Source organism: Sminthopsis crassicaudata, chromosome 1 (genome assembly GCF_048593235.1).
Source record: "Sminthopsis crassicaudata isolate SCR6 chromosome 1, ASM4859323v1, whole genome shotgun sequence".
Classification (NCBI taxonomy): Eukaryota; Metazoa; Chordata; class Mammalia; order Dasyuromorphia; family Dasyuridae; genus Sminthopsis; species Sminthopsis crassicaudata.
The window spans coordinates 371706564-371734174 of NC_133617.1; the positions used below are offsets into that span (position 1 = coordinate 371706564).

A 27611-nucleotide genomic window follows, 5' to 3' on the forward strand; every position below is an offset into this window, starting at 1 on the left:
CATACATAACCTCTATCAGATTGCTTACTGTCTCGGGGAGAGGAAAAGGGAGGGAGAAAAATTTGGTATTCAAAATCTTATTAAAAATGAATGTTGAAAAATTGTCTTTACGTGTAATTGGAAAAAATAACATGCTACTTAGATTTCAAAAAAATAAAAAAGAAGTGAGGATGAAAGAAAAAACTATCAGTTAATTTTTTAAATTAAATTCTTAAAATTTTTTCAAATTAATTTTTTAAATTTAAGTGAGAGCTAGAATAAGTGGTGTCTAAGGTTCCTACCTATTCTAAATCCAATGACCCTTGAGTACAGAGAAGTCAAGAAGAGTGGCCTGAAAGATTGGAGGGTGCAAGATTCATCCCATCCCTTTCAGTGGCCAAGGAAAAAGTCCTTTTCTGAGTATTCACAGTTGTAAATAAAGACCACTGATTTTAATTCAGTCTGCATTCTCCCTGCTCTGTCTGGCTAAGACCATTGGTTTGAGCATTTCTTACTTGTAACTCTGAAGCAAAAAACAAAACCAAAAAACTCTGTATTGGCCCTTATTTTATTACATCCTCCACAGCAGGGCATCACTAGAAGATTTAGAGAACCTGGGAGTCCCCAACAAAACCAAGATTACAGGTCGAAACAGGAAAAGGGTGATGTGATGCTGCTTTCCAGGAGAGCCATGAGACAATTCTTTGGCTCAGGAATCTTGGGACTCCCAAGGGCTCTGACTTTACTTCCCCTCTACTGGTCCATTCCCTTCATTCCCAAAAGATCAGAGTGCACTCAATACCCATTCCGTAGGTCTATTGCTCTTTTAAATGTTTGTAATGGGAGTTCCAGATTTCTCAGATGATAGCTGATGGGAGAAATAATCATGGAACCACAGAGTCAGAAAAGACACTTGAATTTCAATCTATTAAGTGTACAGATAGGGAAACTGGGACTTACACCAGATAAGTGACTTGTCACAACTTTTATTTATTGTAGCTCTAGGGCTTAAACTAGGTTTCTTGACTCTCAACTTTCCACTATAGATGGGAACAAAAGCAATGAGGCAATAAGAAGCAATCACAATTATTATATGATATTATTCAAGGAAATCACTAACAGCCAGGCAAAAAGATCCCAGGTCTAGATTTTAAAAGGCCAAAGAAATGAGTCTGATAGCCTTCATGGAATGTCTTTCAGGACTGTGGATGTTGAAATAGTATAACTTCTCTTCCTTTCCCACCTGTTCTCAAAACATTCAAAAACTAGCAATATCAGAGAAAGGGATAGGGAGAAGAAATGGGACAGGAGAAAGAAAGAGAAAAAAAAAGAAAGAAGGCATGAAAGAAAAGAAAGAAAAAAGGGAGGGAGAAAGGCAGGAAAGAAGGAAGGAAAAGAGGGTGGGAAGGAGAGAGAAAAAAGGAAAGAAAAAAAGAAAGAAAGAAAGAAAGAAAGAAAGAAAGAAAGAAAGAAAGAAAGAAAGAAAGAAAGAAAGAAAGAAAGAAAGAAAGAAAGAAAGAAAGAAAGAAAGAAAGAAAGAAAGAAAGAAAGAAAGAGGAAGGAAGGAAAGGAGAGAGAGAGGGAGGAAGGAAGGAAGGAAGGAAGGAAGGAAGGAAGGAAGGAAGGAAGGAAGGAAGGAAGGAAGGAAGGAAGGAAGGAAGGAAGGAAGGAAGGAAGGAAGGAAGGAAGGAAGGAAGGAAAAAGGAAGGGAGGAAGGGAAGGAAGGAAGAAGGGAGGGAGGGAGGAAGGGAAGGAAGGAAGAAGGGAGGGAGGGAGGAAGGGAAGGAAGGAAAAATGGAGGGAGGGAGGGAGAAAGGGAAGGAAGGAAAAAGGGAGGGAGGGAGGGAGAAAGGGAAGGAAGAAAGAAGGGAGGGAGGGAGGGAAGAAAAAGAAAGAAGGAAAACAGGAAAAGAGAAAGGAGAAGAGAGAAAAAGACAAGAAAGAGAAATCTCTACAAACTACCCAGGACTACTTGTGAATAAAAATTTCCCATAGAATTTTAACTCCTTGAGTAAAAGACTTTTTTTTATTTTGCCTTTGTAACTCTAGTGCCAGCTCAGGACTAATCTCACCAGACACATTTAGTAAATGTGCGATGAATAAATACTGGAACTCATGTGGGTCCCAGACTTCTCCAGAGGAGAGATCTTAGAATAGTTTTATTACAAAATGATAATCATAATTTACACAGTAATTCCTGGTTTCCAACTATTCGAACAAGCTCTGAAGTAGACTGTATAGCTCTTACTACTTCTGCTTTGTGATGGTGCTACTGCTGCTGATTCATTTAGAGAGAGCATTTCAGGGCTAAATTTAGAGAAATGACAACAAGAACATCAAATAATCAGGGTTTGAACCTTGGCTTTGTTGAGTACTATTTGTGTGATCTTGCAAATCACTTCCCTTTCTCTGGGTTTCAGTTTATTAATCTGTAAAATGGAAAGGTTGGCTGATATGATCTCCTCAGCCTCTTCAATCTCTAAATTATATTTCTAAAAAGGTTTGGGCATCTTAATGACCCCATTTTACAAAGGAGGAGACTAAGACTTGAGTGGTCCAATAACTGAGCTAGAATTCACCCATCTTCTTGTTCTGGTTCTCACTAGGGAAACTTTCCTTTCCCAGAAGCACAAAAGGGTACATACGGTTGGAGGAGACTGAATGGGGTGAGGGGGGTGGGAGAGAAGCAAAGGCAACAAAAGAGCCTTAAGTTGTAAAGGGCTCTGGGCTCCCTGGCCTGGCCCCAGGGGCCCGCCTGCCCAGTGCCCAGTGGAGCCCTCGGTCCCCAGGCCCAGTCAGGCTCCAGCACAGTCTGGAAGCTGCCCTCTCTCCCCTGGGGCAGCCTCCTGGAGGAAGGCACGCCCACGTCGAGGCTGGGGAAGGCCTGCTCGGCAGCACCCGGCTGGCAGGTTGAGACAGGAAGTGAACAATGCCACATTCAGTCAGCAGTCGCTGGAGGAATCTAGGCAGGGCACATGGCAATTACCCGAGCAGGACTCTGGCCAAGCCCAGGGGGCTCCCACCCCGGCCCTGCTCAGGGGATGCCGGTGGGGCTTTCCCAAGGGACCACTCTGGCTCTGAAGATTCCCAGTCAGCTCCTCCGTTCCTCACAGAGGTGATTTGCTCTTCGCTCTGAAGTCTAGAGATGCCTTTAAACCTATTGCAATTCAATTCAGTTCCATTTAATTGATCTCAACTTGCTTCCACCCAATTTAATACAAGTATTGGAAAGAGTTCTGATTGGAGTAGTGAACTTTAGAATCATAGGTGGAGAGCTAGGATGTATCTTAAATCCATAGACTCACAGATCTAGGATAGACCTTTGAGATCATCTGCTATAATACCCCTTGTTTTATAGGTGGGGCAACTGAACCCCAAGGGCAACTAAGTGGAACAGTGGAGTGAGTGCCAGATCTGGAGTCAGGAAGACCTCAACACTTACTAGCTCTGTGACCCTGAGCAAGTAACTTCATCCTGTTTGCCTCAATTTCCCCATCTGTAAAATGAGCTGGAGAAGGAAATGGCAAACCACTCTGGTATTTCTGTTAAGAAAACAACAAATGGAGTCATGAATGCTTGGGTACAACTGAAAAAATAACTGACCAACAACCTGGAGTGCCCAGAAATTAAGAGAATTTTCCCAGGTCACAAGTAAGGTTTGAACTTACCAACCTGCTCTTCATTACCTCACAGTTCCACCACATTTTTCCTTTCACCTCTCCTGTCTTCTGATTCTTCATCTATAAAAGGAGGGGGTCAGACTAGATGATCTCTAAAGATCCTAAGTTACATGCCTTCCCACTTCTGAAGTCCTTTCCAGCATTTAAATTTGGTGACTTATTCTTGTGAGCCATCTACTTGCTATATACACAACCCTCTGCCAAGGGCCCTGCAGGCAACAAAAGAGGGGTTAACAAGACTTAAATTCATGGAACAAAGAACAATACAAGACAGGATGTAACCAAGTGACAAAATGTGCAGGACAGATAATAATGGCTGTGGGAGGGTCAGGATGGGAGCCATCAATGTGGGCTGGAACTCTCTTCATGTGAAGAAGAACTTGAGCCAGAGGGCAGAGCTAGGAGAAATAGGTGGAGGTTACAGGAGGGCAGATATCTGGAATTAAGGGGAAATCTTACTAATAACCAGAGCCAACCAGAAATTTGAATGAAAGGCGTTATTAAGACATCGGACTCTTAATTGCTGAAGGTCTTTGAGGAGACTGAATGATTACTCTCTGGATTCCTATTAAATGTCAAAGAATGTCATTCCTATTAAAGGCAGCAATTTAAATGGATAACCTTAGATCCTTTCCAATTTTAAGATTCTGTGAGGAGTCAAGAATTGAGATGGATCTAGATATAAGCAAAAGGTATTTCATGGGAAAACTGTTCTTCACATTAGAGCACATTAGGTTACAAAGAACTTTAGATAAAAGATCTTAACAGGACAGTCAATACTCCATTGTTCACACACAGAGATAAATAAATGGTAAATGTGTCTGATTGAAAAAAAAAAAAAGATACTTGTGAGGTACTACCTTAAACTGTGAATAAGCAGTATTCTGAAAGTCAAAAACCTTAGGTTTCAAATCCTGAAGTACAGGGATAAAGATTCATTATTTAACAGTTTCAAGGAAAACTGGCAGAAATAGTTATAGATTAGCACTTCACACCATACACCATGATAAACTCCATATGACCTAGATATAAAAGGTGACATCATAAGCAAAATAGAAAAGCAAGGAAGAAATTTGCCCATTAAATCTTTAATAGGGAGAAAATTTGTGACCAAATAAAAGATAGAGAAAATCAAGTGGATAATTTTGATTATATCAGTTTAATAAGTTTTACATAAATAAATCCAATGTAGTTAGAATCATAAGGGAAACAAATAACTGAGGGAACAGAGGAGAAGGCAAGCAATCTTTGTTAATTCCTCTGATAAAGTTTTCATTTACAAGGTATATAGAGATTCAAATTTATAAAAATAAAAATCATTCTCCAATTGCTAAATGGCCAAAAGATATAAACAGGTAGTTCTCAAAGGAAAGAATCTGAACTACCAGCTGCCATATTAAGATACTCTAAATCACTAAAAAGAGAATCATAATTTATAGCAATTTTGAGGTTATATTCTACACCCATCAGATTGACAAAGTTGAAAAAGACAGAAGGAAAGGAAGACAGAAAGACAGAAAGAAAGAAAGACAGAAAGAAAAAGAAAGAAAGAAAGAAAGAAAGAAAGAAAGAAAGAAAGAAAGAAAGAAAGAAAGAAAGAAAGAAAGAAAGAAAGAAAGAAAGAAAGAAAGAAAGAAAGAAAGAAAGAAAGAAAGAAAGAAAGAAAGAAAGAAAGAAAGAAAGAAAGAAAGAAAGAAAGAAAGAAAGAAAGAAAGAAAGGAAGGAAGGAAGGAAGAAAGAAAGAAAGGAAGAAAGGAAGAAAGGAAGGAAGGAAGGAAGAAAGGAAGAAAGGAAGGAAGGAAGGAAGGAAGGAAGGAAGGAAGGAAGGAAGGAAGGAAGGAAGGAAGGAAGGAAGGAAGGAAGGAAGGAAGAAAGATTGGAAGCACCACAGGACAAAAAGCATATTGACTCATTGTTGGTGATGCTATAAACTGGTCCCACCATTCTGGAAAACAAAAACTCTATAAAGAGAGAGGTTGGTCTCCATAACACTACTATTTGTGTGTGTGTGTGTGTGTGTGTGTGTGTGTGTGTGAGAAAGTCATGAGAGGTAGAATAAGGCAATAAAATAGAGAACCAGCATTAGACCTAATGGCCTGGGTTCAAATCCCACTTCTGACACATGCTGATTATGTGACTAGGGAAGTCATTTAACTTCTCAGGGTTCCCAGCCAATGGTGTCCAACTCAAATAGAAACCCAGGGCCACTAAACCATACATAAAGATAAGTGCAGGATGCATATTGACTTAGTTTTAAGATGTGATATTATCTGTGTTTTATTATATTTTTATTTATTTTGTTAAATAGTTCTCAGTTACATTTTAATCTAGTTCAGGCTACACTCAGGAGTGTTATGGGACACATGTGGCCAGCTACTTGTTTGTCTGACACCTCTGCTTAGGCATCTTTCTAAGTCTGAAGGTTGCAGAGAACGTACCCACCTCCATGGTTATATGGGAATTTTTTATCCAAGAATGCTCTCTAACAATAAATCTAATCTTTATCTCTATACAGGTCTAAAATAATATGCTCCTATAATTTATTTCTTGTAAATGCAATAATAGAGAAACTATTCTAGAAAAGCTTGAATTGAAAATTCAAAAGAAATGTTTACAGAGTAAATCAGTACTTCTTAATTTAAGTGTTTTGTTGAGAAGGATCCATTGCATTCAAAGTCAGGAGACCTAAGTTAACTCCCAGCTCAACCAATAATTAGCTAGGTGATATCGGACAAGTCATTTGCCCTTCTGGCCCTTGTTCTCCCTCGTTGTAAAATGAGGGAGCTAGACTCGATGATCTCTAAGGGCACTTCTAGATGTGAATGCTATGATTCTAGATATGTCCAGATGTTTGTATTTTACATTTGCTTAAAGAGAGGCTCTCTTAGCTATGTTAATACATGGTCTGTGAGGATTAGCCTTAGTCTGATTTGACTGCCTCCAATTAAGCCATAATTCTCAGTACAGCAGAACTTCATTCTCCTCGTGCTCTGTAGTCTCACTCACCCAATCCAGGAGTCACCCTAACCCCTGCTGCTGATCGTCAGCAGATATTCACTGAATTAATCAGAGTGTCTTCTCTAGTCCTAACTGTTCTGGGGCTTCCTCCAGTGACCAATTTGTTTTAGGTGAATTAATTACAGCATTGGGCAGGGGGAAAAATCAATTTTTTGAAAATCATTACTTTGAAGAGGGGGCTCTTTATCGTAGGGGTAAAATGCTGAGTTAGCATCTCTGGCTGTCTCTATCCCAGGAGGAAGCTCTGCAATAAATTAGTCTTCTTCTTGGACAACAGGTTCCCTTCCCTTTGCTAGGACTAGGGGAAGGCTGACAGGAGCATTGTTTCCCAGTACACACACACACACACACACACACACACACACACATACACACACTCACACTCACTCACTCACACACACCATCCCTTTACACCCTCAGGATTTTCTTACTGGACCTGGGTCCCTCCAGAGTAAAAGTGTCTGATAAATTCATTCACACCCCACCAAAGTGTTAGAAACTTAATATACTCTTCTTGGAAGATTTCGATTCTCAAAGGGAAAAAAACCCCTAGACTACACAGAAGGCAATGTTGAACCCAAAGAAATGAATCATAAAGGCAGGAGGATCTTCTCATATCTGTCAAATCATCCTATTTAGGCAGCTGGCTACTCCATCCATGCATAAAGCTGAGCATACCCATGATATATCTATATTTATGTGATGAGGGGAGCTGCTATATTCCAGAACTGTTGCTTGATCAGTCAATCATCAAATATTTTTGAGCACATACCATATGCTCTATTATTAACCCCTACAGATGGGAGGTGAACGAGAGTCAGAGGAGTGTCAGACAGCTTGCCAGTGTCAAGAAAGCTGGTTTGACACCTTCCTAAACATAGCTTGCCCTCTCTCTGCCCCACGGAAACTCACTATATGCCAGCCTGTGGTATCCTTCCTTTTGAAAAAAATTTGTATATATACGTATATATACATATTCATGTCTATGCATATATGTGTGTGTGCTTTTTTATTATGAACTTAATAGTCATCACCAAATACAAACACTTCAATATGCAAAGGAAAACCTATGAACCATGAACTTCTCTTAGGTGTAGTTTGGAGGGAGGGAAGGGGATTAAGTACATATTAAATTTAATAAGGGAGTAACAAAATTGATGTCGAGTTTAATCCCGGGTCCCTGCAGCACCTTCTCTTCCTTACCTTCCTCTCCCTTTTCTATTTTCTTTTAATGTGTTGTCTTATCCTTACAACATATGTTTAGAATGAATGTAAGCTGCATGAGGTAGGGAGTCTCTTTCTGCTTGTATTTGTATTCCCAGTGCTTAGCCCAGTGCCTGGTACATGGTTAAGTGTTTAATAAATGCTTGCTGATAAGCAGATTTCCCAGAGAGAAGGAATTGATTGCTTCTTTCTGTAGGAATTTTCCTCCTTTGTGTGGAACTGATATCTTTAAGCAAGGTCCAGATCGAGTCCCTTCTACGCTGTGTGGGAAATGATACTTATCCACGTTTGTCTCCTTTTCTCCTACTAATTAGAAGGTCCAGGAGGGCGAAGGTCATATCATTGAGACTTTTGTTCTATATGGACTCAAAAAAGGCCTTCTAAGATAATAAGAGCTTTATTAATCCCAAATTATTCTAAAGGTGAATAACACACAAAAAAGAAAAACTTTCTGTCCTCAAATTGTTTACATTCTCCTAAAGTAAGCATCATGTGCACAAATTAGTAAGTACATTCATGGATGCATAAGTGTTAACCAGACCTATGATTTAACTGGTGGAATTCCTTCTTCTGTTGGTGATGGACTAATGCTCCATAACTTTTATTCTATGAGCATTTCCAGGAGCAGTAAGAGCTTAAGTGACTTGACCAGGGTCACAGAGCCAGTATGTGTCATAGCCATGACTTGAATCCAGATTTCCTGACTCTGAAGCCAGCTCTCCATCTACTATACTACACTCTATCTTCATGCTTCTGGCATGTATACATATGTAATAATTTTCATTTTGAATATTTTATTTTTCATAATTACAGTTAAAATAATATTAACATTCAATTTTAAAAATTTTAAGTTCCAAATCCTTCTCTCTCTCTCATCCCTAAGACAGTAAGCAATTTGATATAGATTATATATGTGCAATCATATAGCTAATATTGAACATTTTATTCATTTATTAAAGCATTTTATTAAAAATTGTTAAGCAATTATGCTAAGTGTTTTGCAATTATTATTTCATTTGATCTCCACAACAATCCTGGGAAGGAGATGCTATTCTTATCCCTGTTCTACAGATGTTCTGTTATTATCCACTCCCTTCCATATAAAACCTTTATCTTTATTCCTGTGAGATGAGGATTAGAATGTTCTAATTATGAAGCCCCTTTATATCTGGGAACTATGCCTCTGGAGCCATGGAAGACCTGATCTAAAGACAGAAGACCTGATCTAAAGACAAAGTATCTGAAGACCATAAATTTAGAACTGGAAGAGACTTTAGAGAGTTCTCATTTTACATAAGTAAACCATTGCTCAGAACTCTTATGTAATTTTTATGTAATGTGAATTTGTCCCTATCCACTCACAACACTTAGCCTATATAACAAAAATGTATACAAAATAATGCCTTTTGCATGTCATAAAATTCACTAAAATGCAAACATTAAATACTATGTTATGATAAATGAAATTATGAAATGAAAGATAATGTCATTGATAAAATATGCACAGTACTTTAGTAAGGTTAACATAGGTGTGAAGGATGTTGCCACTTCCTTATCCACCGCATTAGGCTTTATCATTGCGAGCTGACTGTGCAACTTTTTTTTTTTTTTTTTTTTTTTTTAACAAAGCTATGGAGAGATTTTTGGATAATGGCTCATTTTTTTTCTTTTTACATCTGATAATAATGAGCAATATTATTCTCTTTTTTCAAAATTTATATTAGTATTTTATTTTTCCCCAATACATGTAAAGATAGTTTTCAACATTTATGTGCGTAAAACTTTGTATTCCAAATTTTTATCCCTCCCTCCCCTACTTCTCCCCTTCCCAAGATAGCAAGCAATCTGATATAAGTTAATTATGAGCAATTCTTTTAAACACATTTTCATATTTGCCATATCATGCAAGAACAATCAGTTCAAAGGAGAGAAAAGTATAAGAAAACAAAAGCAAAGAATAACAACAACAAAAAGGTAAAAATACTATGCTTCAATTCACATTCAGTCTTCATAATTCTTTCTCTGAATGCAGATGGTATTTTCTATCACAAGTTTACTGGAATTACCTAGAATTGGAATTGTTGAAAAGAGCCAAGTGCGTCACAGTTGATCATCACATAATCTTGTTAATTGTCTTACAGAATTAATCATATCTTGTAGTCTTTGCTAGGGGATCAAAATTATCAGAAGTGCTGTCTCCTTGAAAGAAATAAAAGTTTCCCTAATTACACAAGGACAGACAATATATTTTTTGGGAATGGCACCAAGTTAATTTATGGGACTTAAAGATAACAAACCCATATCATGGAAATATTACAGGACTACCACTATGAGAAATAACAATTTTTCTTTTCATTATGATTTTACACTAACTCAGAGGGAAAGATAAATTCCTGAGCTCAACTCAAGGACATGAAAGAATAACATTAAGAATCAAAATAGCATTGATTTAATTTTCTTCACCATAAAGTTGAATTTGCATGATGTGAATTTATATAAAACAAGAAATGTCTGTATATAGATTTTGGGATAACGGTGGAATACAAAGTCTTACAAAAGTGAATGTTGGAAAATATCTATACAAATATCTGGAAAAGTTAAATGCTATTGAGAAAAAAAATTAAGCAAAACATTAACTATAGGAAATTTATCTGACAATGTATACACTAGTCTGTTCTCATATTCCCTCATCTCTCTTCAGGGAAGGGAAAGGTATGTCTTATTATTTCTTCTCTCAAATTTTCCTTGGCTTTTCCATGACTCAGAGCTCAACTTCTTTTCAGGAATGTTTTCTTCTACGTGGTTGTAATCATTGTTTTTTCTTATTTTGTTTTGCATCAATTCATAAAAATCATACAAATCTTCCCACTTTTCTCTGCATTCCTCATATACTTCATTTCTTCAAACCAAACAACTCTAATAGGAAATTTTTCCTAAAAAAGAAATAGGCCTTTCCCCAACTTCTACCCGTGACTCTTTGTACTGCTATTTGGAACCAATCAGAACAATTATAATCTCCCTCTCACATGATAGCCCTCCAAATACCTAATATATAATTTTTAATTCTATTGTTTTCTAAACTATATATCCCTGGTTTCTTCAGTCAATCTGCACATGGCATCATTTCCAATAACCTCACAGGCATTTTTTTTTAATTTTTTATTTTATTTTATAATTATAACATTTTTTGACAGTACATATGCATGGGTAATTTTTTACAACATTATCCCTTGCACTTACTTCTATTCAGATTTTTTCCCTTCCTCCCCCAACCCCCTCCCCCAGATGGCAAGCAGTCTTATATATGTTAAATATATTACAGTATAATTTAGATACAATATATGTGTGTAGAACCGAATTTTTTGTTGCACAGGAAGAATTGGATTCAGAAGGTAAAAATAACAGTTTACATTCATTTCCCAGTGTACCTCACAGGCATTTTCATTGCCTTCCTCTAAATGCAACCAGTTTGTAAAAACTTTTCCTAAAATGTGATACCCAGAACTAAAAAAATAATATTCTAGAAGATTATCCAAGGCAGAGAATAGAAACACTGTATCATAGGCACCCAGGTGGTGTAGTGGTTACTATGCTAAGCCTGGAGTGAGGAAAATCTGAGTTCAAATCTGGCCTCAGACACATGCTAGCTGTATGATCTTGGGCAAGTCATTTAACTTTCTGTCTGCCTCAGTTTTCTCAATTGTAAAATAGCGATAACAATAGCATTTACTTTTAAATTATTGTAAAAATCAAATAAGATAATATTTGTAAAATATATACCAAAGTACCTTCAATGTAGTAGGTACCACATAAGTGTTGTTGTTATTAACTCCATAGTCCTGGGCACCATGTCTTCTCTTCATGTAACTTAAAATTACATTAAACATGTTGTCTGTCAATTGTCTGTTGACTCACATACAATTTCCAGTCTTGCAAAATACTCAGATCTTTTCTCACACAAACTAATGTCAAGCAGGGTAATGTTGATATGATTGTGTTACTTTTAAAACTTATTTATTGAAAACATTTTAAAAACATATTTATTAAAAAATCAGCTGTATGCAATAAAGATTCGTGTCTCATTTATATTCCTCTTTGTAGAAACATACACCTTTGTAAATGAAATCGATTAAAAAATTAATTAATTTAAGAATTAAAGAAGAAAAATAGAAAAATATAGTACTTTGAAGAAGTTTTTTAAACTACCCTTTGTCTAGTGACACATTTCTTGTCATTTATGTGAAATTAACTTTTTAAAAATCAAAGTATTGGATTTTATATTCTATTAAATGTCCACTTATTAAAACAACGTCCTAGGTTGTCAAAGTATTATTGGATTCTGATTATAAAGTATCTCTCCTAGCTTCATGCTATCTGCAAATGTGATCAGTATGCTATCCATTCCTTCAGCATCTGTCATTGATTTAAAAAAAAAAAAATGTTGAACAACCAAGGCCAAGGCCAAAATCATAGGACATTCCATTTCCCTATGTAGGCCCATTAATGATGATTTTTTGTTCACTTATTCAGCCTATTCTTTATTCCCCTCTAACTGTACTTTCATCTAAGCCACATTTATCTATCTTGCCCATACATGCAAGAATGCTAGTAACAAAACAAGGTGAAATTGAAACCCTAATACATTTGAAGGCAGCAAGGTAGTTCAGTTGGATAGAACACTGGGCATGGAGACAGGAAGAATTGAATCCAAATTTGGCCACAAACACTAGCTGTGTGATCCTGGAAATCATTTAACCTCTATTTTCTTTAACCCACTGGAGAAGGAAATGGCAAATCACTCTGTGACCTTTGCCTAGAAAACCCATATGGGGTCATGAAGCATTGAACACAACTAAAAACTAAATAACTGAGCAATATCTGTATACAGAGATCTCATGTCTAGAGTTGTATCATTTGGTTTTTTTTTGTTTGTTTGTTTGTTTTTTAATTGTCTCCTGTGTGTTATAACTTCTCATTACCACCATTCTTCTTCATCTATTATGGCATCTGGTAGGCACTATGTATTCAAAATATAAATCATATTTATATAGTCTCCCTATACTGACTACCACTTTACAATTTTAATCCCTCTCAGTTTCTCAAGAATCCAGACAAATCTATATGTGAGTGTATGTGTGGGGGGAGTGCTGTTTTAAACTGTCCCTCATTAAGTTGCTGTGGTTCAAAAATTCAAATCCCATTTTCAAACAACTTCTTCTGAATTTGCTATTCACTTCCCAAATCTGTCTTTTTCTTCTGATGTTTTTCCATCCAATCAGCAGTATAGATGAAAATATTATCTATGCCCTTAATATTCTCAATTTCTAGCCCAAGCCTCCCTAAGCCCTTCTAAAAGTATTCTTTGTCCCCACAACAATCACCAACAGTGGGTAGTGATCAATAAGTTCAACAATTCTTGGGAGACTTTCCCATACCCTCCATAGATGTGCCCTGAGAAGGCAGCAGATCACTGTATTTTGTTTATATTAGAAAGAGAAATATCAGCCTGAGTAACCATTTGCAAAAAGTCATCATCCATCACTTCTCTCTTCTCCATATGCTGTTCATTATCTCCAAGATGATGTCTTTCTGCATGACAACTTTGTATCCACATCATCACTCCTTGAAATATAATAGGCTTCTCTCTCCTGAGGAGCTCTTGTATCTATTGCCTCCAAATGTTCAATGATTCTTTATTTTTTCCCTTCCTTTAGATAATTATCTGTATGACCCTGGGCAAGTCATGTAACTTTATGTGGGTCTCAATTTTTTCATCTGTAAAATAAGGGAGTTGGACTCAATGGTCTTTAAGATCTCTTCCAGCTGTAGTTCCATCTGGGATCATGTTCTCTGTGTCACTTTCTTGCATCCTCCAACCTCCTGATACAAATTGAAGTGTCAGCCTTTTCAGATCCTTTTTCTTTTCTTTTCTTTTTAAAGCATTTCCTTTACTCTTTCAAGGAACACTTCATTCTGCCTGGTAACCTACAAAGAAGAGAGTCATTTATTTAGCTCTTTCAGATTCTTCTCTAGGAGGAAGATCAGTCTGTTCCTTGTGCATATTGCTTGGTACTTGATACTGTCAGAAACACAATCCATTGCAAAATGCTGCTTGCCCTTCATAACTTATAGTAACCAAGAACCCCAGAGCTCTTTGATTTATATGGATAATTCCCTGGACTGAATTGCTTATTCCCATATGAATGCTAGTTTGCTCAGCTGCCTTTGATTAGCAATTAATAGATTCCTATAAAGCCCTATTGCAAACAGAAATTGGCCTGGGCTTTCTGTCCTCTATGAGGTGGTCTTGAGCAGAAATACAATGGCCTAGGAGGATTTAGACGGTTAGTCTAATTACTTGCCTCTTTTCTCCTCTTCCCAATGATCAACATTAATTATCTATGACAACACTTTTAAGGTCTTTTGCTTCCAAGTCTAATATCCTTTCCAATATACAATGAAAGTAAAGAGGTGGATATAGCTAAAACACAGTTTGAAAGGTATCTTTCCTTGAAGAATATTATCCTCCAGAAACTAATAGAATCTTAGTTACAGTAAAGGGCCCAAATCTTTTCTAATTTTTTTAGGTTGATAAATATTGCTCAAACATACCATACAAAGTATACAAGTCCTCATGATTAAGTTCCCCACATTATGAAATTCCCCCCCAAAATAGTTATATTTAACAGCACAAAAGAATGGTTTGTAGTGATAATACATTCATAGCAGAGTGGGAAGAGTGATATATTTTGGGTCAGGGTACTGTGTTTGGAATCTTACTACCAATCACTACCTTTATTCTTGCTTTTCATAGTGCCTGGCAAATAGTAAGGTTATTTACTTGATTTATTTAACTTCCCCAAGTCTCAGATTGCTCAGACATCAAATTAAGGGACTGCATATTTGAGATCCCTTCCCCAAAGTGACCCCACTAAAAATCTATGATCCTATGAACCTATGAAACCAGTGGGTTTCCATTTACTAAAGAAAAGACAGAAAAGTGCCTCAAAGAGCCCATCACATTTGACCCAGCCATAACACAATTTGGTACTTATCTTAAATATTTTAAAGATAGTTATTAAATTAAAAAAATCTATATCAAAATATCCATAGCAGCACCATCTCCACAAAGAAATAGAAACAAAGTAGGTGTTCATTAATTAGGAAATGACTGAAAAAATATGCAATATAAATGTAATGAACTTACTTATTATAAGTAAAAAAAAAATGATGACTGAGGGATTCAGAGAAATATGAGAGATTTCTATGAATTGATACTAAACATATGCAGAAACAAAAGAACATACACAATGACTGTAAACATATAATCAGAAAAAATCACTGAAGTCCCAAAGAAGAAAAAATGAAACAAACTTTGTTTTTTATTGGGGAAAGGAGAGAGGTATGATGTGCTACTAGAACAGACATTACATGTATTGTGAGGCAAGGTTTCTGTTTGTGATTTTTTTTTCTGAATTATTTTCCTTAGTTTAAAGGGAGGGTTCAATCATGTTTGAAGAGAGTGGGCAAAGATTGTGATATAAAGACAAAAGATTTCAATATGATATGTTTTTAAAAAACATTTACTGGAGGAAAAATAAAATTTAAAAAAAAGAGTAAGTGTGTGATTTAAAAGGTAATACCAAAGATTTTTATCTATTTGGTTGCTATTTAAAGTTTCATTTATCTAGTTGTAGTAATTATGTAAATTGTTCTTTTGGTTCCACTTTGTTTGCACTGCATCTACTAAAGTGCATATTGATTTGCATATTCCCATATTTCTTTGAATTTTTTATATTCAGCATTTAGTACCACATAATAATATAGCATTTCTTTTCCACATCACTATTTGGTCAGCCATTTCCCAATCCTTTGGTACATGTTTTCTTTCAAAATTTCTAGATGTTACAAATAATACTACCATATTTGTTTTCATAAAATGGGTTTCTTGTTATCACTTACCTCCTTAGTGAAGAAAGCCAATATGAAGATTACTAGGTAAAAGAGCACATTTTTTTTTACATGCATATAACAACACATCTATTTTACCATATTAGAATTTTTTCACTTTCAACAATTTGATGAGTGTGAAGTGATATATCAGAGTTATTTTCATTTTCATTTCTCTGATAATTAGACATTTGGAGTACTTTTTAAGATGATTCTTAAAAGTTTATTTTTTCTTTTAATATGTATTAGTTCATATCATTTGATCACTTATCTATTAGGTAACAGCTCTTAATCTTACAAATGTTTGGCATTTCCCATTAGATCTTGCATGTCAATCATCAATAGAGATATTTCATGCAAAGTCTTTTTATCCCATTCTATATCCTTTCTTCATATTCTAGCTGTATTTATTTTTGTTTTTGTTTTTAATCATTTCAATCAGTGTTGTCTTTTATAATATTCTTTATGTCATGACTGGTTATAAGTTGATGCTCTATTCAAAGTTATGAAAATTTTAGTACTTTATACTCGAACAAGCTGTTCAGGATAGAATTTCTCCTGTATAGCTTGTTTAAATATTTGGTATTTGTTATAATAGCACATGCTACAGTTAAAATGCTGATTTGAATTTCTTTTGTGTTAAACTGCAATTCAGCCTCCCAATATTTAAAAATATATATATTTAGCTAGTTTTAAATTTATGGTATAAAGCAAATATTTCCCTAACATAATATAATTTTTAAAAGATGATTGTACATAAAACTATAAATGTATTATGTACAGCTTACTATTCTTTTTAAATATATATTAACATTATTATGTGAATTTATTTTTTTTCTTCCCTCTCCCCACACCAGAAATGGCTCCTATTAGGCACAAATATGTATATGTGTATATGTGTGTGTGTGTGTGCATGTGTGTGTAAAATCAACAGTTGCTGCTTTCAAAGAGCTTCTATTCTATTCTGGTTTTTACACTATTTCATTCTCTAGAATTTTCTAAATAAACTATTATATCTGCAAATAAATAATTTTTGCTCCTTTTTACCAATGATTATTCATTTCTTTTTTTTATCTTATTAACATGATTTCATAGGTATGGGAATCTCTTATTGATACAGATCAGCAAATTTTCTGTGACTTACTACTATGTTAGAGAATTGTCTAAGGTTCTGAGAAGTTAAATGATTTGTCTATATAACTACTTTGAGTCAGAGAGAAGACTAGCATTCAAGTCTTCCTGATTCCATGGCCTGCCCTTTGTCCATAATATCATATGGCTGGTAAAATCATAGGTCTATCTTTCTCTCTTTTTTTACACTAAAAACAAATAAACAAAAAACATGATGAGACTAGCATTTCCAGCATTATACCAAATAATACTGGAAACAGTGATCATCTTTGCTTCAATTCTAATCTTATTGGAAGGCTTCTAGTGTTTTTCCATTCCATTCCATAGCAAGTAATGCTAGCTTTAAATATTAGATAAATGCTTTGGATCACATTGAGTGGTATGTACATTAATTCTAATGCTTTTTAATTATTTTAATGTAAACAAGGGCTGTATTTTGTCAAAAAAGTCTTTTCTGCATCTATTAGTGCAATCATATGGTATTTGTTATTAATATGGGTTATGCTAATTGTTTTTTTAATTTTGACTATTTCTTATATAAATTGAAGTTACACATAATTAATCATTTGGGAGTATACTGCTCTAATATCTGCCAATATTTTATTTAGAAATTTTACCTTTCTTTGGGAGCAGTGGTTAGAACAACAGTCCTAAAGTCAGGAGCATCTAAGTTCAAATCTGGCCTCAGACACTTAACACTTTCTAGCTGTGTGACCCTGGGCAAGTCACTTAACCCCATTGTCTCAGAAAAAAAAAGAAAGAAAGAAAGAAAGAAATTTTACCTTCCTGTAATTTAGTGGCATTAACCTACAGTTTTCTTTCTCTGCTTTATCCCTCCCTGATTAGGGAACTAGAACCATACCTCTTTCATAGAAATGTTGATAAATGTCTTCTCTTATCTCTGAAAATAGTTTAATAGCTTATATAGCATAGATTCTTTAAATATTTGAAAGATTTTATTTCTAAATGTATCAGGATTTATAAACAGAATTTTCTTCCATAGAAATTAATATCTTGCTTAATATTTCTTCCTGAGTATGGGTTATTTATGCTAATTATTTTTTGTTGATTTTGCTCTTTTTGACATTTTCAGTTCAATTGACATATATAATTCAGGAATAGTGATTTCTAATCATTTTCATTGTTTCCTCTCCAGTGGCTGTAAATTCTCGCTTTTCATTTTTTATTTTGTTAATTCTTCCTTTCTTTTTAAAAAATCAAATTAGCTAATAGCTTATCAATATTTTTACCCTTTTAAAAAAAGAATTGTCATAGTTCAAATTGTTTTTATTTTTTAATTCTATTGATCTTTTAATTTTCAAGATATTTTTATGCTTGTTTGAGGAAGATTAGCTTGGTTTTCTAAGTTTTGTAAAAATTGAAGGCTCAATTTATTAATCCTTTCTTTTGTCAGCTCTAAAAGATATTCCATTGAATGCTTATTTAAAGCAAAATAGAGTGATTTTTTAAAAAACAATTTCATAGAAGTCCCTTGTTCCAACCCATTCCTATATTCCATCTATAAAAGGAGATTATTGGGGATATTTGCCAAATCAGAGTTGGGAATACCTTCACCAAGACCTTAATACCTCAGGCAAATCAAGACAGAATTTTTACTATGTTTGCAAAATGTCCAAAGAATCAAAAATAGGATTTGATTAAATAACAACCAAGGTCAATGGCAGATAGATTTTGGTTTAGTGAATTTTATAATAAATGGAGCTACCCAACAATGCAATCAGCTGCTTCATGAAGTCAGAAGCTTTCCATCACTAGAAGTATTCAAGAAGGGGACTGTTGTAAGTGTTGTAGAGGGGATGCTTGCATCAGAAGAAGGGGTGAACAAAGTGGCCTTTTGGGTCCCCTTCCAACTCTTTAGAAAAGCCTTTGCCATTACTGGAACATCTAGAAGAAAAAATTCAGTTTAGATTTGGATACAGGCCTCATCATCCATCCCACTGTAAACTCCTTGGCTATCAGTGTAAATTATATTATTCATGCTCTCTGATGCTCTTGTCTCCAAGCCTAAAGTTTTTCTTCTCTGATCAGTCAGTTAATAAACAATTAGTCAATAAACATTGACAAATAGCCTTCAGTCCTTTAGTCATTCCATTTAAATTCGAAGGAATCAAAAATTAAGAGCCTCTTGGCCAGGTACTAGAGCATCACAGGTGCTTAATAATAAATGTTTGTTCATTGATTTTTTTAAAAAGAAAGTGATTGTTACTCTGATTATTACTTATTAGTTAAAAGAATGATGATCTTTTGTACTTAAAGAATAAAATTTTGAGAAATAAAAAAGTTTATTGGCCTTAAATTCAGAGGAGATCCAAGAGTTGAGTTCAAAGCCAAGATCTGTTAATTATTGGCTTTATGATTTCAGCAAATCACTTAGCTTTTTCAAGTCTCAGGCTCCTTAATTGTAAAATGGAGATAATGGTACCTAAACTACCAACTTCACAAGTTTCTTTAAGGGAAAATTTTGTAACAATAAAAATGTTATAGAGATGTGAATTATTACTATATATAAGGCACTCTGCTAAATACTAAATATGCAAAAATTTAAAAAAAAATGTCACTGTGGTTGTTCTAGAGAAGCTTACAATTTACTGGGGGCAAGAGCAGGTGATACGGGAATATGGTATGTATACAAAGCAAAGATGATTAAATTTAGAATTTGATAAGAGGGCTCTTCCTCTAAAAACATTTGAGGAAGAAGAAATCAGGTTTTATGTAAGGTTTTATAAAGTGTTGACAACCTAGATTGAACCTTAAAAGGACAAAAATTTATATTCATATTCTTTTAATCAATAATAGGGTGGATATTTAAAATATGATTACATTCATTTTGCAAATAATGACAATCAGGCATAGAGTAAAAATAGAGTTGAATGGATAGTGAATTTCAAGTCAGGAAACCCTGGGCTCAGATCTGACTCCCTCATCCTCTCCATGTTCCCAGGCAAATTTCTAAGACTATAAAATACTGTGGGCAATTACTTGGTCCAGTGGATAGATTCATCTTTTTGAGTTTAAATCAGGCCTCAGACGCTTACTAGCTATGGGATCCTGGGCAAGTCACTTGACCCTGTTCATCTCAGTTTCCTCATCTGCAAACGGAAATGGCAAGCCAAACCAGTGTCTTTGCCAGGAAAACCCTGAATAGGGTCACAAAGAGCTAGACGCAATCAGAATGACTGAACAACAACATAAAATAGAGACAGATCACATAAATCAACATGCCTTTGAAAGATAAGAAATCAGTACATAGATGTAAAGTGAATTAAGGTCACACATGTCATAAATAACACAGCCAGGACTTGAACTCAGATCCAGGCCTATAGATAGTGCCAAAAAGCATTGTCTCTCCCCCGACACACACTTTGAGAGTTCTCAATAGGTCTAGCTCAATCAATATGATCACCTAAAATGAGTATGTTTCTAGTGGTTCAGGAAAAAGAATTTTCGGTAAAACTCCCTTTCTTTTCAGCATAAGCTAAGATACCATGGGAATATGCTGTATGCATTTTTCAGTTAACAGATCAGAGAACTGGTTTCCAGCTATTGACCAGATTCTTCACAGCATCTGTGTTTAACAGTTCTTCTGAGTCTGCGTTTATATTTGCTTCCCCTGCCTCTTCATGCCCTTCAATCAAAATACTTTTACTTCTGATGTTCCAACCGTTTCTCCTAACAGAAAGCTCTAAGTATTTCTTTATTCTCTAATAACAACTGACTTTCATAGAATCCTTTAAAGTTTGTGAAACTACATGTGAGTACATGTGCACATGTGATAAGTAACATACATACAAAACACATACATACACATGTACAAAGCACTTTGTATTTATATTTATGAAATTTCATTTAATCTTCACAGCATTCCTCTGAGATATCTTCCTATTCTTACCAATCCCTGGCTTCTTTTAACCTCAAATTCTACCGCCTATAGAAATCTATTTCTGTCCCTGGTTGCTAGTGCCCTCCCTATCAAGAATGACTGTGCAACTATTAGGTGGTTACTTGTCCGTCTGCATAGTTCCCTTTCTATGGAAAGTAAGCCCTTTGAAGAATATTTCTTTTTTAGATTTTGCATCTCTAGTTTTAGATTTTGCACAATGTAGCACCTAGCATATTACAGACACTTCATAAATGCTTATTGAATGTTGAATGAAGATAGGTGATATTATTAGATAACCAATGAAGAAACTGAGGCTCAGAGAATCTAAGATAGGATTTGAACTCTGGTCTTCCTGACTAGATGCTAGAGGGAATGTGGGAAAATTGAGACACTAATATATTACTTGTGGAGTTGTGAACTGATACAACCGTTCTGGGGAACAATTTGTAACAAAGGACTATCAAACTGTACATACTCTTTGATCCAGCAGTATCCCAAAGAAATCAAAAAAGGAAAAGGGCCCGTATGTGCAAAAATGTCTGTGGCAGCCCTTTTTATAGTGGCAAGGAACTGGAAACTGAGTGGATGCTCATAAGTTGGAGAATGGCTGAATAATTGTGGTATATGACTGTTACAGAATATTATTGTTCTGTAAGAAACGACCAACAGGATTTAAGAGAGTTCTGGAGAGACTTACATGAACTGATGCTGAGTGAAATAAGTAGAAACAGGATAACATTGTACACAGAACAAGATTATGTGATGATCAATTCTGACGATGTGGCTCTTTTCAACAATGTGATTCAGGTCAGTTCTAATATACTTGTGATGGAGAGAGCCATCTGCATCCAGAAGGAGGACAATGGGGACTGAATGTAGATCACAATATAACATTTTCACCTTTGGTGGAGGTGTTTTCTTGCTTTTTGTTTTCTTTCTCTTTTTTTTTGATCCTTTTTGATCTGATTTTTCTTGTGTACCATAATTGTGGAAATATATATAGAAGAATTGCACATGTTTAACATATATTGGATTATTTTCTGTCTGTGGAGAGGGCGAGGGAAGGGAAGGAGAAAAAATTTGTAACACAAAGTTTTGCAAGGGTGACTTAAAAATTATCTTTTCATATATTTTGAAAATGAAAAGCTATTATTTAAAAAAAAAAAAAAAAAAAAAAAAGGAAATTTCACAAGTCCCATTTGAGGAAGCATTGATAGTTTTTGATGAACAAAAAAAAACCCTAGGGTTTTAAATTGAACTACTAGCTCAATTTGAGCTAGCAGTGAGATAGAAAGCTTATTCAACCTTCAACTCTATTATGTGTCCTTTATTATCAAAAAGGACTAATAACATCAGGAAGATGTCATGACTTGTAAGTGAACTAGATCTAAGTGAGGCAGGGCTGGGCAAAGTCACCAGCCTTGTTATCCCCACCAGAGCCATCTGGATCCAGTGGCAAAACACAGATCAGGGTGCCTGGGGATGGCCAGGGATGCAGTGGGAAACCTTAGCCTACACTGCTAAAGAACGACTTTGTAAGCAGAACTGGGAGGGAACGTTGCCTGATCTCTGTCCTGGTGATTCCACATCTGGAGTATTATATTAAGTTCAAAGGGCTCCCTACATTTTAAGGACACTGACAAAGTAGCCAGGATGGCGAAGAACCTTGAGTTCATGTCATTTGAAGAAACTGGGAATTTTTAGCCCTGAAAAAAAGATTTACTTGGGGGTGAGATTGAGAAATTATATCTTCTTATATTTGAAGGTCTGTATTTGAAAGATTTAACCCACATTAAACAAAAGACATTATCATCCTTCCAATTAATTCATAGGGTAGATTCAGGTACCTTTTCCCTCCAACTCATGAAATTGTTATTCTACAAATCACCTTAGTTTGTCATAGAATGGGATTCCCATAAATTTGGCCTTAGAATTCCAAGTTGCTCACTTCTCCTCTAGATACCTGATTGGCAAGGAGATTGTAAAAGGTCTGTTGTGGATAGTTTTGCACTTTACCTGAAGGTCAAGAACTGTATCCCTCACCTTTGGAGGGCTCATCAACCCACTCTACCATGCCTCCCCGCCCCATTGGGATTGACCCAAGTTTTTATGTCCCACCTCCCTCTGGTCCCTCAACATGCCCAGTTTGGGGCTTATGATCCACCTCAACCCCAATCAATGAAAGAAAAGCTGATGCACAACATCAAGTCAAGTGTACATTTTAAAAATTGTTTAATGGAACATAAACTCCTTTAGAAAAACATTCAGCTAGGTGATAACACCCATAGAAAAAACACCAATCTTGTGTTTATCTTTTTTTAATTTGGCATTTGTTATTTGCATTTATATTAAAGCAAAGTGCATCTTTCTTTATTTTTCTTGTTTATACACATTGCACAATACATAAATAATGATGCTTATAAAACGTCTTTGTATTTACAAGTAATAATATATTTATATATAACATAAAATACACTTTTTTCTTTAATAAATCTCAGTTTTTTTCAGGAGTCCTTTCTCTCTCACCAAGCACTACAATGCTAAAGTTCCAATGAGAATGCTTCTCTTGTTCATTTAAACCTTTGTAGTTAGAAAAATAGCTTATGTTAAGGTCTAAACATGCTCATTGAGCTAAGAACAGTGTAAAAGTATCATACAAGTGTATGAGTTGTAGAAGAAATGAAAACACAGTATTCTGGGACACAAGTGGTACCTTGATAACCGGCTTTGGGTTAAGATGGACCGTTGAGGGCTAGTGAAAGGGAAGGGGAGGAAAGGGGTGGTGCAATAGGGGTGGGGGGTTAGTTTCCATTCCATTCCTTCCCACTTAGGGAACTTCTCTTTCCCTCTCTTCCCCAACGCACTGGTCTAAACAGTGTGGTTTTGGGGAGGAGAGAGGCTGAGTCAATTTTTTCCTGTGGTAGGAATAGAAGGTCTGGGAAAATGGGCACTTTATAAGCAATACTTCAGGGAAGTCAAACTCACAGAAAAACCAAGATGTCCAAAAAATAGGAAAAAAAGAAAAAATAATAATTATGGCAGCAACGAGGGTAGCAAAAGGTTAGGATGACGAGGGTCAAAGTCTTGGTTCTTGTTCAGAATCTTCTATATTTGTTTCCAAGAGACCTGTGTGTGCGTGGGCCCTTGGCCTTCTATTCCTTGCCAATTAATAAAGGGGGAGAAGTACCTGGGGAGGGGTCAGGTCAAGAGGGCTCTACCGTGGAGGTGGCCTTATTATATGGGAACACCTGACCAAGCCATAGAACCTAATAGGGCACTAACATCCCGACCCCTCGAGCATTTCCAAAGGGCTAAAGAGCTATACACTTTGTCGCTGGAGGCTTCTTGCTGAAGCTCTTCCTTGAAACACCCTCCATCTAGACCACAAAGTCCATGGTCACCCCTTGCCTAATCGGCCCTCTCTTACCCATACAGACTGGACTTATGAAATGGCGATTTGGGACAGGGAAAGCGACTCCCCTCTACTCTCTTCTGACTCATTGGTCATTTATACCTTTTGTTTGGTGTTGTTGGTTTTTACTCCACTTTTGAATTCTCAAATTACCAGGTAGCCCTCCCCATCTTATTTCCCTCCCCCCCGCAAATAATTCTTTCCATAAGCTATTTCTCGAGAACAAAACAAACAGAAAACCATAAACAACAATTAAAAAATAAAACAACCAAAGAGTTTACATGAAAAGCAAGCACTCAGAAGGAAAATATTAGCAGCAAAGTAGTTTTAAACATCGTCTAGTCCCCTCCGTTCCTGTTGCGTTATCGATTGTTGAATATGACCTCCAACCAGCACGGGCAGCTGCTGATGAACTGCCTTGTGTAACACTGGCCCCAGCCTTTCACAAAGCTGATCTGCACGGTGAAGCCCGTCCACGGCTGCTGCATGAACTCATGGTCGTTGGGCCGCTGCAAACTGTACGCTTTCTCATAGTCAAAAGCCTTGATGGAAAAACCCGGAAACACCTTGTGCACCAACAACGTCCTGGAGTCGGGGTTATCCAGTGTGGCCGACTTGATAAAGATGGGGTAACTACTACGGTTATACACCCAAACGCCGTCTACTTCTCTAGTCAACTGGATGCCGCAGCCAATTTTGCTGCGGACTTTCTGTACCAGCTGACTCTTGTTGTCCGAATTGAGCTGTCCGAGGCAAAAGCCATTCCCCTGAGGTAGATCATAGAAGATATCCAAGGAGGGCTCCTGGACAGAGTAGAGCCGACCCACTCTTGTTTTCTCCTCCCAATATGCTACCACGCACCAGTGTGACTGATCCCCAGGCTCCTGAAGAAGTTGGGAATCTAGAGAAGAAAAAAAATCAGAATGTCAGAAGAGAATGACCTTCCCGAAACCAAAACAAACATTTAACTGCAACTTCATCTCTATCTAACGCCCCATTCGGGACAAGGCAACAGCCTTTGCTTTTGTACTCTTTTCATGATGAAACTCAATTTACTTGGATTCAATAAGCAATTATTGAATAATAAGTGTCGGGGAAGCTAGGTGGTGCAGTGGATGGAGCACCAGCCCTGAATTCAATCTGGTCTCAGACACTTAACACTTCCTGGGCAAGTCACTCTCCAGCCTCAAGGGGGAAAAAAAAAAAGAATAAGTGTCTGCTCATATTGTCCTTCTTGTATAGAGAGATATAGATTATTTAGATAGATATAAATATATCTATCCAAATTACATATACATACATACATATATATATATTTGATTTAGAATGTGAACTCCCTGAGGGGTAAGAGCCAGTGTTTTTGCCCTTCTTTATGTCTCCATAGCCGAGCATATTATACAGCACGTGTGAGAGACACACACATTATTTTTCGTGAGATGATTTTCCTTAATAGGGAAACCCCAAGAACTTTGATACAAATGTACACATAGCTAATTCATTCACTACTTGCTACCTCCCTCATTTCTCCATAGTCCCTTGTGAAAGTGTACTGAATCATGGAAAAGGAAGCAGCAGCTCATCTAAGCAAGTCTCCATCCTTTCCTTGATGAGAACCTACAAAGAAGATGTCAGATCCCTAGAGAGAGAACCAGAGGCAATCATCTCTGGCAGAAACCTCCAAACGGTGGGAGACAAAGTTCCCCCAGTTGATTTCCAGACTGTCAGGACTGATGAGCAAAATGCAATTGGAAGGGCCCTATCCTTACAGGGAGCAGCATGCTAAGGCATCACTTCACCCCGTCCCGAGAATGAAAGAGGACATCATTTGGGCTCTAGACAGACACACAACACGGGCACATTCTTATTTCTTCTAGAAATACACTAACATCTGGCTCCAAACCCAAATGTGATCCATATAACTATATGACTGATGAGGACACAGTTCTGGTTAGATTAAGAGTGTAGTTCACAAAAATCAGCTGCAAGGGACTTTTTTGTTTTATTCTAACTGAATCTCAGTCATGCATAGAACCTTAGAGACCATCCAGTGCATTTTACAAATAAAAAATTAAGAAGCTAAGTAATTTGCCCAAGTCACATGAGTAGGAAGTAGAAGAGCTAGGATATTACAATTCATCTAGTCCAATCTCCTCCCCTTACCAACAAGGGAACTAAAGCTCAGAGAGAAGAAATATCTGTTCCAAAATCACACATAGGTAATGAGTTAATGTCAGATTGGAGGCTAAAATCCTGGTCTCCCACAACAGTCGGGTGGTCGAGCCTGCCTGCCTGCCAGGATCCCTATCCTGGCCATCTAGTTGCTTCACCATCTATTTAGTCATGAGAGTTAGATGAGGATGTGTGGCTCCCCCAGCACCAATCCAGTCCCACTGGGAGAGAAACAACTCAAAGAAATAAATTCTATGCTACAAAGAAACCAGTAATTGTTCACAAAAGACAGCCCTAGAACTGTGCTAGGAAATGTTTTTGTTTTTTAAATTTAATCTGGACTAACTGAGACTGAAGATAGCATCCTATGGACTGAGAAGCTTGGTCTGTATCTCAGGAAGTGCACGCCATCGAAATGGCCTTCGAGTCCAACAAATCTCCCTGCGTAGGGAGGATGATTGGAAGGTCCAGAGGAGCAGCATTTCAACATTCAGGTTGCTCTCCCTCCATGCTTTGCTCCTTTCCTCCACCTCCTCTAAGCTCCGCCCATGGGCTGACATGAAGAAAGTTTCCTGGACCTCTCTAAGAAAGTCACCAGTCCAGGAGTGTTTCTGGTGTTTGGGGTGCATGTTTCTTTAAATAGATGTTTGTGCACATCAGAAAGGGGGGATCGTCCGGGTGGCTACAGCTGTAATTTACCTCTCCTCCTCATGCCTGGAGCTGGAGTAATAAATGTAAGGTTCAGACAGAGAACTATAAATCTGCCCGAGCTGCAGGAATAGCTGTGGTTTTTGGCGGCAGGGTGGGGACCGGAAGTTTTGTATTTGTTAACAAAAATTGGGAAGGGGGGGAAGTGTATAGTGGGTTGGGGGAGGGGGGAGAATGGTTTTTCCTTTAACCCTCCCTCCTCCCAAAGCCTTTTCAAGCAACTGGGGGAGAGATTAACTGATCATCAGCCAGACCAGACAGGAGGAAAAAAGGGAGTGGGTTCCGGTGCCCACCCCCCGCCCTTGCAAAGGACTATTGCCGGCAGGGTGAGGATCGGAGTGTAGTTCAGCCCAGTCAACCTTCTTCCAACTTTTACAGACATGTTAAGACCTGGGAACTATTCAGGTCTATAAACTTAAAAAAAAAAAAAAAAAAGATG

General features: G+C 36.7%; 1 protein-coding gene across 2 annotated transcripts in view; it reads right to left on the minus strand.

The window, feature by feature from the left end:
• Nucleotides 1–23091: 23091 nt before the first annotated feature.
• The window catches only part of SMAD7 (SMAD family member 7), a 33641-nt gene continuing 29121 nt past the window's right edge, over nucleotides 23092–27611 (minus strand). For both annotated transcript variants that reach the window (XM_074279348.1, XM_074279347.1), the window contains exon 4: nucleotides 23092–25196. In XM_074279348.1, the coding sequence (XP_074135449.1) occupies nucleotides 24658–25196 (539 nt within the window). In that variant the 3' untranslated portion in view covers nucleotides 23092–24657. The remainder of the gene's footprint in view (nucleotides 25197–27611) is intronic.